Source organism: Pistacia vera, unplaced genomic scaffold (genome assembly GCF_008641045.1).
Source record: "Pistacia vera cultivar Batoury unplaced genomic scaffold, PisVer_v2 Contig398, whole genome shotgun sequence".
NCBI lineage: Eukaryota > Viridiplantae > Streptophyta > Magnoliopsida > Sapindales > Anacardiaceae > Pistacia > Pistacia vera.
The window spans coordinates 852,619-867,500 of NW_022196221.1; the positions used below are offsets into that span (position 1 = coordinate 852,619).

At 39.0% G+C, this 14,882-nt stretch overlaps 1 protein-coding gene and 1 pseudogene across 1 annotated transcript; both read right to left on the bottom strand.

The window, feature by feature from the left end:
- Nucleotides 1-581: 581 nt before the first annotated feature.
- Nucleotides 582-2,294, bottom strand: LOC116141351 (putative disease resistance RPP13-like protein 1). The gene is made up of 4 exons (XM_031426863.1): nucleotides 2,063-2,294; nucleotides 1,098-1,923; nucleotides 793-1,009; nucleotides 582-647 (listed from the first exon to the last, which is right to left on the bottom strand). The coding sequence occupies exons 1-4, from the start codon at nucleotides 2,292-2,294 to the stop codon at nucleotides 582-584; spliced, it is 1,341 nt and encodes a 446-aa protein (XP_031282723.1).
- A 1,966-nt stretch (nucleotides 2,295-4,260) lies between these two features.
- On the bottom strand, nucleotides 4,261-7,421 carry LOC116141352 (annotated as a pseudogene).
- Between the last annotated feature and the right edge of the window lie 7,461 nt (nucleotides 7,422-14,882).

Sequence of the window (14,882 nt, forward strand, 5' to 3'; positions counted from 1 at the left end):
TCCTTTTTGTGATTTTATTATCATGTCTCCATTGAGATTGGTCATCACTGATGATGATCAGACAACACACACACACACACTCAATCTGACGATCTTCAAACCCGTTCTTGATTTGAAGGGATTCATTGGAGCGATTTTAAAGATGAAAGTCGCCCGACTAACAATCAAGTTAAACAATCAAGAGTTTGAAGATGATGAACTCCTTTATAATTACAACTTTGGACGATTTCCTACTGTTGTTCTTCATGTAAAATCGTTAAAAGGAGGTCTAAAAGTTGACTTCATCGTAAAATTTTATGGGACAGTCAACAATTGTCAAGGTGAGGGAAACAGTTCTGGTTGGTCAAAATGACTCTCAATCGCTATAACATCGAGATGGATGATTATTTTTCTCTTTCTTCATACCATGTCTATAAATAAGTCTTGAATTTTCTTAAATTGTAAGATTTTCTCATTTTCTCAATATAAATTAATTCAATATAAAGTTAAGTGCATAATACTCATTTCATATTTCAAATTCTCATAAAAAATTTGAGAATTTTAAATCATTTATTTGAAGATTAATAACTATGCGTTTAATTCTAATTTNCTGTAAATTCATGCAAAACGATATCTTCAACCTCTTTAGATTCATAGGAAGATGGGTTCTGAAATGTATAATAAAGAATCACATGAGCCAATAGATAAACTTTCAAGAGATATGTTGTTTTTGTTCATCCATGCCTCAGGTAAGGATTTCAATTTTTTGCATCCGACAATTTCGACTACTCTTAACTGCCAAGGGAGACCAACCTCTGGAAATGAAATAAGATTCGGGCACTTTGTGATATAAATCTTTCTGAGAGAAGTAATGTTGAGCAATGCTTGTGGCAACTTCACAAGGCAATTGCAATCTCTCAGTTCTAGATACTGAAGTTTACAAGGCAACAATTGCTGCTGATGCTCTTCTTCTTCCTCCGCCGCCAAGGATAGAAGTTGGGGACAGTGTCCAATGACCAGTTGATCAAGGCTGCTAATGTTTTTGCAGCAATTGAAGTCCATTCTGACATAAAGATGTTAGCTCTTTACAACTAACAATCTTTAGATCTTTTACTTGCCACAACCCTCGCATAAACTGGTCTAGAATCACAGGACTTGAAACATCAGAAAGAACTACTGAATAAAATGAGCTGAGCTTCATTGTGCTTCTCACCGTTATCTCTTTACATCCATCAATCTCCAATCTACAGAGTCTTGGAAGAAGTGGAACTGACACCAGCAATCGTCTGCAACTTTTAATGACAAGCCTTTCCAAAGAAGGAAGATGTTCTGGCAATCTTCCTACCAGTTTAGAACAGTTTACAATAAAAAGCTCTTTCAGGTTAGAGAAACCCTCAGCTTCTAGATCAGGTCCATGAGAAATCCAGTCTTCCCATTCTTTCATATCCTTGAAAGTAAGAGACTCTAGCGATGGAAAATAATTCGAGCAACCATTTCCATAGAACTCTGAGCCCACTCTCTTTACTCCACCCATTCCTGTGATTACAAGGCACTTGAGCGAGGGTAATTGTGCCACTGGTGGCAATGAAGTACATCTGCTACAATCTTCAAATCTTAAGAGGACTAAATTTGAGAATGAGGAATCTCCTAACCAACTAGGAAATTTTGTACCACCATAACCCCGGATAATGAGCTCTTTCAGATTTATATGAGGTTGCAACATGTCCAGCACACTCGTCTCGATCTCTGTCTTCCTGCAATTATCAGTGATAGTCCATTCCAACAGTAGTACATTAAGGCTCTTCTTCCCATTCAAGTCAGCTTCCTTGGCATCTGTAGCCTCATTTACATTCTCCAATCTTGAAATCCTTAATGTGCCCTGGAGATGCTTTAAGGACTTCAAATCTCCTAATCTGGAGCCAATGCCTTTGCCTACAACAAAATCTGATAGTGTTTGGAGAGAAGTTAACTTACCAATACTCAAAAGGCATTTCTTCCAATAAAAATGCGTGAGAAGTGTTCAGATGACGCAAATTAACCAAGTTCCTGATGTCTGAACATAGTTTCTTTAGAGAGTAACAACATTCTGTTATGAGTGTCTGTAAATTGTAAAGATGATTGACTGATCCCGGCAGAGTTTCGATTTTGGTATAAGAAAGGTCGAGATATCGTAACTGTTTCAAATTGCTAATTTCATTTGGTAACTCTGAAATCCGATATCCATAAAAAGATAAGACCCTTAAGCGCTGTAGTTTTGGCACCAAATGAGTAAGAACATCAGGAGCCACGAAGCAATTTCCAGGGTGTGGTACCATTATTGGTAAGAACGTAAATGATTGAAGTGATAGAGGGGCTCAAACTTTTTAATGTCCTCGTATTCTTTACCAATGAAAGATAAATGGCGAATATTCTTCAAAATTTTCTGTTGCTTATTTACCTCCTGAATGTTCTCAATCATAAAGCATATTTCTTACGCAGCCCATTGAGCAAGATCATTGATGAGGTCATGCATCTTGAACCGAGAAGTATCTCGTGAATGTTGAAAAAATGACCTTGATTGCAGATCACAAAAACATTTGAGACCTAGCTCTTCCATTTGCTTCCCACTAATTTCATGTTGCAAGAACCCCACAGCCATCCACAGCAAAATTATCTCCTCCTTCCGAAAAGCATAGCCTTTTGGAAATATTAAGTAATATGCAAAGCTTCATTTCAAATGTGAAGGAAGGTAATGATAACTTAGTCTAAGAGCAGGTAAAATGCCACTGCTTTCCACAGGCAAATCCCATATTGCGCTATTTAGCACGTCATTCCAATCATTTGGATCATATTTACCGCATAAGAGACCACCAAGGGTTTTAGCTGTCAATGGTAAGCCATTGCACTTTTTCACAATTTGCTCACTGATTATTTTCAAGGTTAGATGCTCGCTAAAGTCTTGTGTCCCCAATGAGTGTTGAGTGAACACACACAAACAATCATTATGTGACAACTCTTCCAACTTCTTTCAACATGTAAGTTGGAAGAGTTCCCATCATCGTTGAAATTCCTTGATTGCGAGTTGTAACAACAATCTTATTGCCCATGCTGCCCACTTCAAATAGATGTCGCAACGCAACCCACTCATCATAATTCTCATTCCAAACATTATCCAAAACAATCAAAGACTTTTTTCTAAATAGTTTCTCCTTCAATCTAACTTATAGTAAATTTAAATCACTAGCATCAACTGTCTCACTAGAAATGGATTGGAGAATAGTTTTTGTTACCCTAATGACATCAAAATCATCGGAAACACAAACCCAAACACTAAGGTCAAAATGACTTTTCACCTTAACNCCTCCTGCAATTATCAGTGATAGTCCATTCCAACAGTAGTACATTAAGGCTCTTCTTCCCATTCAAGTCAGCTTCCTTGGCATCTGTAGCCTCATTTACATTCTCCAATCTTGAAATCCTTAATGTGCCCTGGAGATGCTTTAAGGACTTCAAATCTCCTAATCTGGAGGCAATGCCTTTACCTACAACAAAATCTGATAATGTTTGGAGAGAAGTTAACTTACCAATACTCAAAGGCATTTCTTCCAATAAAAATGCGTAAGAAGTGTTGAGATGACGCAAATTAACCAAGTTCCTGATGTCTGAACATAGTCTCTTTTGAGAGTAACAACATTCTGTTATGAGTGTCCGTAAATTGTAAAGATGATTGACTGATCCCGGCAGAGTTTCGATTTTTGTATAAGAAAGGTTGTGATATCGTAACTGTTTCAAATTGCTAATTTCATTTGGTAACTCTGAAATCCGATATCCATAAAAAGATAAGACCCTTAAGCGCTGTAGTTTTGGCACCAAATGAGTAAGAACATTAGGAGCCAAGAAGCAATTTCCAGGGTGTGGCACCATTCTTGGTAAGAATGTTCGTAAATGATTGATGTGATAGAGGGGCTCAAACTTTTTAATGCCCTCGTATTCTTTACCAATGAAAGATAAATGGCGAATATTCTTCAAAATTTTCTGTTGCTTATTTATCTCCTGAATGTTCTCAATCATAAAGCATATTTCTTACGCAGCCCATTGAGCAAGATCATTGATGAGGTCATGCATCTTGAACCGAGAAGTATCTCTTGAATGTTGAAAAAATGACCTTGATTGTAGATCACAAAAACATTTGAGACCTAGCTCTTCCATTTGCTTCCCACTGATTTCATGTTGCAAGAACCCCACAGCCATCCATAGCAAAATTATCTCCTCCTTCCGAAGAGCATAACCTTTTGGAAATATTTAGTAATATGCAAAGCAGCATTTCAAATGTGAAGGAAGGTAATGATAACTTAGTCTAAGAGCAGGTAAAATGCCACTGCTTTCCTCAGGCAAATCCCATATTGTGCTATTTAGCACGTCATTCCAATCATTTGGATCATATTTACCGCGTAAGAGACCGCCAAGGGTTTTAGCTGTCAATGGTAAGCCATTGCACTTTTTCACAATTTGCTCACTGATTATTTTCAAGGTTAGATGCTCGCTAAAGTCTTGTGTCCCCAATGAGTGTTGAGTGAACACACACAAACAATCATTATGTGACAACTCTTCCAACTTCTTTCAACATGTAAGTTGGAAGAGTTCCCATCATCGTTGAAATTCCTTGATTGCGAGTTGTAACAACAATCTTATTGCCCATGCTGCCCACTTCAAATGGATGTCACAACACAACCCCAATCATCATAATTCTCATTCCAAACATAATCCAAAACAATCAAAGACTTCTTTCTAAATAGTTTCTCCTTCAATCTAACTTATAGTAAATTTAAATCACTAGCATCAACTGTCTCACTAGAAATGGATTGGAGAATAGTTTTTGTTACCCTAATGACATCAAAATCATCGGAAACACAAACCCAAACACTAAGGTCAAAATGACTTTTCACCTTAACATCCTTGTACACAAGCTGGGCAAGAGTTGTCTTGCCCACTCCACCTGTTCCAACAATAGGAATTACAGCAACTCCATCAGACTTATCTTCATCTCTCAACAACAATTCAATTATTGCTTCCTTATCTTCTTCTCTTCCATAAACAGTAGCTTCATTCACCAAAGAAGTTGTGGGTAATTGATGAGAACCTGACCTGCAATTTATCAAATAACACTACAATCTAGCTACAGTTCCAATCCAGATCACAATCAAAACAAGGAATCTCTATATTAATAGCAGCAAAACAGTACATCCGAATAATATACCCAGACCCTGTTTACATAATATTCCACAAATGAGAATCCATCAAATTAAGCTAACTATAAAAAGAGAAAACAAAATGATAATACTGACTTCGAGGGTCAGTCACCTCCCTTTCCAATTCTTAATCAACTTTTTCAATCCCTCTCCCTTTTCTCCTCTCCCCCCTTTATTCCCTCCTGGCACCTAAGTTTACTCCTAACAGAATTTCTCCTCTCTCCAATCCCCTCAGGCCACCTGTCCCTTCATAACAAATTCTTCTAAGCTCCTATATGGCAATTATTCCCCTGCTTCTTACCCCACTTCTTCCTACGGTGAACCCTTCCCTTTGGTTACTCATCATTACCCTCCCCAAGGAGAACCACCTTGTCCTCAAGGTGGAAAGAAGGAAACTGGCTGAGAATAGTTTCAAAATCCTCCCAAGTGTTTTCAAAGAGAGGTAAACCTGTTCATTGAATCAGCACCTCCCACTGTCCGTTGATGAGTTTCCTTTTCTGGAGAACAGCTTCAGGTTCAAGTTCTTCATTGAGGCCAGCTGGTAGAGGTTGACTATTGGGTATAGGAAAGGTAGCTTTTTTCAGCTGCGAAACATGAAAAACATCATGAATACGTGCCGAAGATGGTAGTGCCAGCCTATATGCGACTGCCCCAATTTTTTTCGTGATGACAAATGGACCATAAAACCGTGGACTGAGCTTCTCATTATATCAACGGGCTAGGGACCGTAATCTGTATGGCTGTAACTTTAAATAGACAGATTCCCCTACCTCAAATGTAACTTCTCGGCGATGATTGTCCGCGAAAGTCTTCATGCGATGTTGGGCCTTGAGGAGATGGTCTTTTAACTCGTCAAGAACCTGGTTGCGCTGCTGGAGTTGCTAGTCAACTTTGTTGACGACGGAAGTGTGGTCTGAATAACGCAACACTGTTGGGGCCTCTCGGCCATAGAGAGCCTTAAAGGGACACATTCCGGTGGAGCGGTTATAAGTAGTGTTGAACCAAAATTCTGCCCATGGAACCCATTTTGGCCATGATTGGGGTTGGCGATTGACAAAACATCTGAGATACGTTTCTAAGCAACGATTTACTACCTCTGTCTGACCATCTGTCTGTGGGTGGTATGCCAAACTCATATGTAATTGGGTCCTTGATTGTTTAAACAGTTCACTCCAAAAGTTGCTCATGAAGACTCTATCCCGATCGGAGACAATGGTACGGGGAAACCCATGTAGGCGAACCACCTTTTTGATAAACAAATCAGCAACCATCTTGGCTGTGTAGGGATGTTTGAGGGTTAAAAATGACTATATTTAGTCAAATGATCCACTACGACGAAAATTGTATCAACCCCATTAGCTTTCGGAAGCCCCATGATGAAATCCATAGATACGTCTTCCCACACTTGGTTAGGAATCGGTAGCGGCTGAAGCAAACCCGCTGGACTCATGCCATCATATTTATTTTGTTGGCAAACCGGGCAAGCGGCCACAAATTCTTTGATATCATGTTCATTCCTTCCCAAAATACCACGCTTGTTAGCCGCTTATATGTTCGGAAGAATCCCGAATGGCCTCCGATGGGCGATGCATGAAATTCTTGTAAAATTTTCTAGATGTGAGGTCCAGATTTAGGCAATACCAATCTGTTATGGTACAGCAGATGGCGGCCCAGTAACTTGAAGAGATGATGACTATTGGGGTCTATCAGGAGCTACTGCATTATTCCCCGTAACTTATCATCACCTTGAATGGCATCTTCCAAACCATCTAGTCTCGAAAAGTAACTCACAGAAACAGCATGAAGTTCTACCGTGTCTGGCATCCGCGAAAGGGCATCTGCTGCCTTGTTCTGAGCGCTGGGTTTATACTGAATGATGAAGTCTAACTCCAACAATTTGATAACCCATTTTTGCTGATTTTCACTTAATAATTTCTACTCAGTGAGGAAGTGAAGACTGCACTGGTCCGTCCGAATAACACAACGTCTACCCAACAAGTAATGCTGCCACTTTTGCACAGCCAGTACTATCGCCATTAATTCCCTTTCAAAAACTGACTTCAACTTAGAATTTAAAGATAAGCCTTTGCTGAGAAAAGCAATCAGACGTCCTTCTTGCATCAGCATAGCCCCTAATCCACTTTCGGAAGCGTCGGTCTCCAGGACAAATTCCTTTGTAAAGTTAGGCATCCGGAGAACAGGAACATTGGTCATGAGTCGTTTTAATTCCTCAAAAGCCCTTTGAGCTGCTGTATTCCACACAAACGAATCTTTCTTTAATAGGGCAGTGAGTGGCAAGACAATTTTTTCGTAATCTCGAACAAATCAACGATAATACCCCGTCAATCCCAAAAACCCTCTGAGTGCCCTGACGTCTCTCGGTTTCGGCCATTTGATGATACTCTCAATCTTAGAAGGATCAACCGACACACCCTGAGCTGAGACCACATGCCCTAAGTATTCCAACTGTGACTGCCCAAACTTACATTTTTTTTTATTGACCACCAATTGATTGTCTAAAAGGATTTGCAGAGTAAGGCTGAGGTGCTTCACATGGTCGCTCATCTCCTTACTATATATTAGTATATCATCAAAGAAAACCAGCAAAAATTTTCGTAAATAAGGTTTGAAAACGTCATTCATCACTGCTTGAAAAGTAGCAGGTGCATTGGTGAGGCCGAAGGGCATTACCACAAACTCATAGTGTCCCTTATGTGTCCTGAAGGCAGTTTTATGTGTGTCCTCTGGTTTCACTCGGATTTAGTGATAACTTTACTTCAAATCAAGTTTCGAAAACACTGTCACGCCTGCTAATTCATCAATGGCTGGAATTGGAAACTTGTCCGGAACGGTCACCTGGTTAACTGCCCTATAATCCACACAGAATCTCCACCCCCTATCTTTTTTTTTTTTTAACCAACAAAACTGGGCTCGAGAAGGGGTTGATACTGGGTTTTATAATTCCTAGCGCCAACATTTCCTTGATAAGACGTTCTATTTCGTTCTTCTGATAGTAAGGGTACCTATACGGTCGCAGGTTTGGTGGTTGAGCCCCTGGAACTAACTGAATGTCATGGTCTCTGGACCTGGCAGGTGGTAATCCCGAAAGTGGCTCAAACACTTGACTAAATGTCTATAACACCTCCATCAACCGATCATCCATATCCCCACTGTCATTACACTGTTTTTGAATCTGACCAAACTTTATCAAACACCCTTGTCCCTCACTCCGCAATGCCTTGATCAAAGCCTTAAGCGAAACTATGGTTTTATTCAGAGATGGGTCCCCACGTAGACATACAATCTATCGTCTAGCTTAAACCTCATGATCTGCTTCCTCCAATCTGTGGTTGTCTCCCCTAACGTTTCCAGAACAACATCCGCACTACTCATATCAAATGGAAAAAAATTCTGAATAATCGTCACTCCTTGTAACTCCATACAAACATTTCTACATTCTCCCTCACATCTCACGCTATATCCATCACCTACTTTGACCCCAAAAGACTAAGTTCCCATCACAGAAATTCCCAAGCATGTAACCACCTTTGAACTAATAAAATTGTGGGAAGCCCCACTATCAATCAACACAATCAGTTCCTTACCTTGGATTCTTCCCTTGAGTTTCATTGTTTTTGGGCTATGAATCCCCACCACCGAGCTCAGAGAAAGCTCAACTTGTTCCTGCCGTTACTCCACTTTAGATTCGATAGACTCCCTACCCCTAATCGGGTCTGGATCATCCTCCTCTTCATACACTAAAATAATTTGAAATTGCTTCTCCCCACATTTGTGCCCAAACGAAAACTTACCATCACATTTGAAGCAAAGACCTTTCTCTTTTTTCCTTTGGATCTCGGCGTTTGTCATTTTTTGAAATGGGAAGTCTCTTCTCTAGAAGTTTGGTCATTCATAGGGGCGAAAAGATGATGGGTTGTAGTCGCGAATGGAGAAATGCATTGATGAGCCTTGTACTGAGGTTTTCGGCGATCGTCGAATGAAATTGGAAGATTGGTGTGATTTTAGGGATTCAGACGTGTTAGGAAATTCTGGGTTTAGGTGATTTTCAAATCTGATCGTGTTAGGAAATTTTGGGTTTATGTTACTTTCAAATCGGGTCAAGTTGGGGCTATCCAATTGGGTCGTAGGTCTGGATCCATTTGAAAGTCCAGGCCCTATAATGCGTGTGGGTTTAATTGTTCCCATTTGGGCCTCCTCTATTGCTTGATTCCTCTCCTCAATTCATTGGGCCAGGTCTATTATTTGCATTAATGTCGTGGGCTGAGCTAAACGGACTTCAGCTCTCACTTCAATTTTTAACCCATTGATAAATGCTGCTTGCAGTATCTCTTCCTTCTCCCCTACCAGCAGTGCAGCGACAACTTCAAATTGACACTGAAACTCCATAACTAAACCAGTCTGCTTCATGGCCATTAATGACTTATACGGGTTGAGCTCTTAAGACCCACTAAATCTTTGAAGTAGTGCCAGCTTAAACATGGCCCATGAACTTGCCGGAGCTCTGGATTCCATCCACTGGAACCAATTAATAGCTTTACCCTCCATACAGACAGCTGCTGCTGTCAATTTTCCTTCCTCAATTATTCCATTGAGGTGGAAGTAGTGCTCTACTCTAAAGATCTATCCGTAAGGATCTTCACCAGAAAATATCGGCATCTCCAACTTTCTTCTAGTCACTTCATTACGATTTTGGTTACTGTTGCTAGACCCGCTTGCTCCATTTGTATTTTCTTTCTGCTGAGACCGAAGATTTTTCGATGAACGCATCTTAGTTCTCCTTGCTTCTTCCTCATCCTTTCTTCGCACCCATGACTGTATCTCAACCAAACATTCTCGAATGGTACCCATCTCAAGTCCTAACTTCGTAACTTTTCTTTCCACGTTATCCATTCTAGAATCCATTCTTGTGAAGACCATAACCCAGAACTCAGTGCTCTGATACCACTTGATGAGAACCTGACCTGCAATTTATCAAATAACACTACAATCTAGCTACAGTTCCAATCCAGATCACAATCAAAACAAGGAATCTCTATATTAATAGCAGCAAAACAGTATATCCGAATAATATACCCAGACCCTATTTACATAATATTCCACAAATGAGAATCCAGCAAATTAAGCTAAGTATAAAAAGAGAAAACAAAATGATAATACTGACTTCGAGGGTCAATCACCTCCCTTTCCAATTCTTAATCAACTTTTTCAATCCCTCTCCCCCCTTTATTCCCTCCTGGCACCTAAGTTTACTCTTAACATAATTTCTCCTCTCTCCAATCCCCTCAGGCCACCTGTCCCTTCATAGCAAATTCTTCTAACCTCCTATATGGAAATTATTCCCCTGCTTCTTACCCCACTTCTTCCTACGGTAAACCTTTCCCCTTGGTTGCTCATCAGTAACTTTTCTCTGAATTTGCGTGACCTGCCTCCTGAATTCTCTTTCAAATCCAGGTTGTTTTTCTCTGTTGCAATATCTTGCAATCTGAGAGTTATCTCCTTCACCTCAGACCTCATCCTGGAATTGAACTTAAGGGATCCTGGACTCAAACCAGTAAAGCAAGACGGAATGAGTTTACATACCATGCTCGAGCTAGCTTCAGGTTCAAGCAACAGTTTTCGCCACAAAGCTTTGGTTGCAAACTCATCCAGTATGTCTTAAATGTCGAAACCCAAGTTCCTAAGCTCAGCTAGCTAGATCTTCACAAACTCTTTCTGCTGCTCCTCTGCATCTCAAAGCACTGCATAAATCTTCAACAGTATTCTCTCCCACTTCTTGAGATTATCCTGGATTTGCTCTTGGTGTGCAAATTGCAGCATTTCAGGTGAGGTTAAAGATTTGAACAGGAACTCAATGGAGGCACCTAGAATAGCCTCTCTAATGATAGACATGTATACATAAATGAAGAGAAAATCTACAGAAAATTTAAGTGGATCCTGAAGGCAGTAGTTTAGGTCAAATTCAATAGTATGTTTGTGTTTTATTCTTTCTTTGTTTGCTTCTCTGCTTGTTTCTACTTCAATTCAAAGGGGTATTTTGTAGAAAGGAAGAGAAGCCAACAAATGCTAATTTAAGTGACACAGCAGGTGATTTGCTAGCCTACCAGTTATATTGTTAAAAGGCACAGTGCATATCTTCCGGATTCTCTGATCAGAACTCTGAAATAAAAAAGAAAACGTTAAAGATTGATATATAATATAAGATTATTGAAAGTTGAGGACAAGGACACTAATTCAAACCTTTTGGGTTAAAAAAGTGAACATGATTAGCCACTTTTGATACTGATTTCAAAGTGCCTATTTTTTTTTTTCTTCTAATCAGACAACTCATCACAAGTGCACATGTTGCTTTCACTAACCAACCACTTTGGCCATTTTTGAACATGTCGCTACCAAAGTCAAGCAATTTGTACATATTGCTGGCTTTTCAAGCTATATTCATGCTAATCCAATATAAAATTATGGTAAAAAGAATATGTTAAAGAGTTAAAGAGCAAATAAGCCTGTTGATGCGTGATTTTGACACCAACGAAATGCACGTGTGAAATGCTGAGCTAGCCCAGAATACACACGTGAAAGAGAAAGAATTGAGAGTAAATGCAGTGAGAAAAGAGGTTTTAAAGTGGTTCGGATGCTAAGAAAGCAAGTCTTACGTCCACTGATGTTTGTATTAATGATAAGGGTTAGGTCGCTTCAGCGGACTTACTTTACAATGATAATACAAGGTATCAAATGTTGTATATTCTAGAGAGAGAGTAGCTAATCCAAAGTAAAATGTGCGAATCCCCTTCAATGAGAGAGGGGCTCTCAATTTATAGTGAAATGGATTAAGGCAATCATCACTGAATCTGTGGGTTGGTGGGATATCCGTGCAAAATCCTTCTTTATGTCACATTGCCCATCTTCTATAGTGATTTGTGCGATTTGGAGCAAGAATTGGACACGTGGAACCATCACAGCCCCTGGTTGGCCTGGCACACGCCCACTATTCTGACAGAAGCAGGCTACGGGTGTACCTATGCTATGACTTTTACAGGCTGACTGCACCTTATGTCAGCCCTATATTTTTTGGGCATAACAAAGCCCTTAATTAAAAACAATCTTCAACTTGTTCTGGTTCACTCTTCGAAGTAAAAATTGAAAAATAGTTATTTATACAAGATGACTAACAGTTAACAAAGGTGTTCTTTTCAAGACATTGTAAAGCATTGGCACAAAACAATTGCTCTAAAACTTAACTTTATCCAATCAGATTTCGAATTCTGAAACACCAACTAATTGGTTACAATGAACAAGTGCTGGAAATTGAATTTATCTTTACAGTTGGATTCAGAATTGGATTATTGAAGCTCAAAACTTTAAATTGACTGTCGCAGTCATCAACAAATGTCGATGTAAGTTTTTCTATTGTTTTCCTTGGGGATTCTCGGTGGCCAAACACAGAAATGCAGAAATTGAATCAACAAAAGAAGTTGAAATTTGAAGTAGTGAAGCGATTACCGGCGTTTGGAAGCTGAGAATGCGCGGGAAAGTGAAATTTCAAAATTCAGAGAAGTGGATCTCCGCTGGCTCACTGTTTTTCTGCTTGTTTCTTTCAACTTGTGGTTGCCGCTGGGGTTTTCTCACAAATGACCATTTCATATACCATATCTAAAACTAACCAAAGTTTTAATTAAATGACAAAACTAGCCTTACTAGGGAAACACGGCCCATAACATAATAGAGCCTTACAAAATACTTTATTGGACTGGTTATAATTAAAAATTGGGCCATGAGCCATGGGCTCGTTGGTCCATAGCCCACTTTCATGGTGGCTAATTTCTTCGTCAAATAACTTATATTTTTTCTTAAAAAGAAAAGAAAACTGTATTTAATAATATATCTTATAAAAAACTTGAATTTAATTAGTGAAATTTCGCATTAAGAGAAGTTGAAAGGCAGTTGTAGGATGCAGTTGGGCAGGGCCTCCAGTTTCTCACACCCCCAGAGGCTGATCTCAGTCAATTTTGGGGGAGAATTTCTCCCTCTAGAAAGGAAACAAGACTTTTGCACATAAAAATTATAATTTTCGAGAGATGACAGAGTTTGTGCTGATCATCAGGTAATGATTTACGATTTTCACAGGAATCAATCTCAATACATTCAAGAGATGTATTCTGTAACGTTTCTGCTATTAACTCTAGCTTTGAATTTTGATAAGAACTCTGAAATAAATTTGTGTAAGACTTGAGATCGAGTGAGGTTGCAACACTTGACTATTGTAACACATTGGCTATTGTGAGAGAACTTCAAGTGTATTATACCACTTACAAAATTATGAACCAGGTTATTAAGATACATGCCAATAGAAATTCAAAGATTGACTAATCTCTGAACCTTAAGGGAATTCGTGTTAAGTAGTGGGGGTGGTAATGATAGTGAAACAGGCAGTCTTGAAGATTTGAAATACCTTAACCTCTTTGGAGATTTATTTATAAAAAGGTTGGGAAATGTATTAGATGTGAACGAGGCTAGAAGATTAGAAATTAAGAATTAGAAAAATGTCCTTGATTTGACTCTGGATTTCACAAAAGATGAAAGAAAGGACGGATGAGGATGATGAAGCACTTGTTGAAATTTTACAACCACCTTTAAATTTGGAGAAATTACGTATATGGGATTACAGAGGCAACACTATTTTGCCCATTTGGATGATGTCCTTAACCAAGCTCAAGGAATTACAACTCTGTCAATGCATAAACGGGCATCATTTGCCTCCCTTGGGAAAATTGTCATCCCTGGAATTGTTATTGATATGGGAAATGAAGAGTGAGAAATGAAATTTTGGGAATAGAAAGTGATGGCACATCTTCATCATTTATTTTCTTCCTCGAATTGAAAACTCTCACTTTTCAGAATATGGTTGAATGGGAGGAGTGGGATTATGAGACTATAAGAAATGGAGAAGAAGATGATGATATTACAATCATGCCATCTCTGGTTTCCTTGGAAATTGAATTCTGCCACAAATTGAAGGCACTACCAAACCATCTTATTCAAAACTTAACCAGCTAAGCTCAGGTACTTACGACTCTATGCATGCATAAACTGTAAGCATTTGCCTCCCTTGGGAAATTTGCCGTTCCTGGAATCTTTAGATATAAGTCATATGTGGAGTTTAAAAAGAGTGAGTAAAGAATTTTTGGTAATAGAAAGTGATGGCACATCTTTATAATTTATTTTCTTCCCCAAATTGAAAACTCTCACTTTTAGTTCTAAGAAAGAATGGGAAGAGTGAGATTATGAGATTACAAGAAATGGAGAAGAAGAAGAAGATATTACAATTATGCCATCTCTGTTTTTATTGGATATTCATAGGTGCCCCAAACAAAAGGCACTACCAAACTATTGGTTAAACCCAGCATCTCGGCGTGAATTATGGGACTCAAAGGAGTGATAAGGTTGAGCATAACTATCGAAGTGATAAGGTTGAAAACTCCCACAATTCATGCTACAATAGTGGAGAGATGTTGAAGAATGAAGGGGTATCAATGGCAACAACTTCAACCCGAAATGGTAGTTTGACTAGTTAAGGAAATCTCAACAAATTGATTGAGCAAATCTCGGATTCAAAACAGAGTATATCTTAAAGTATTCTCGTAGAGCATATCTCGGATT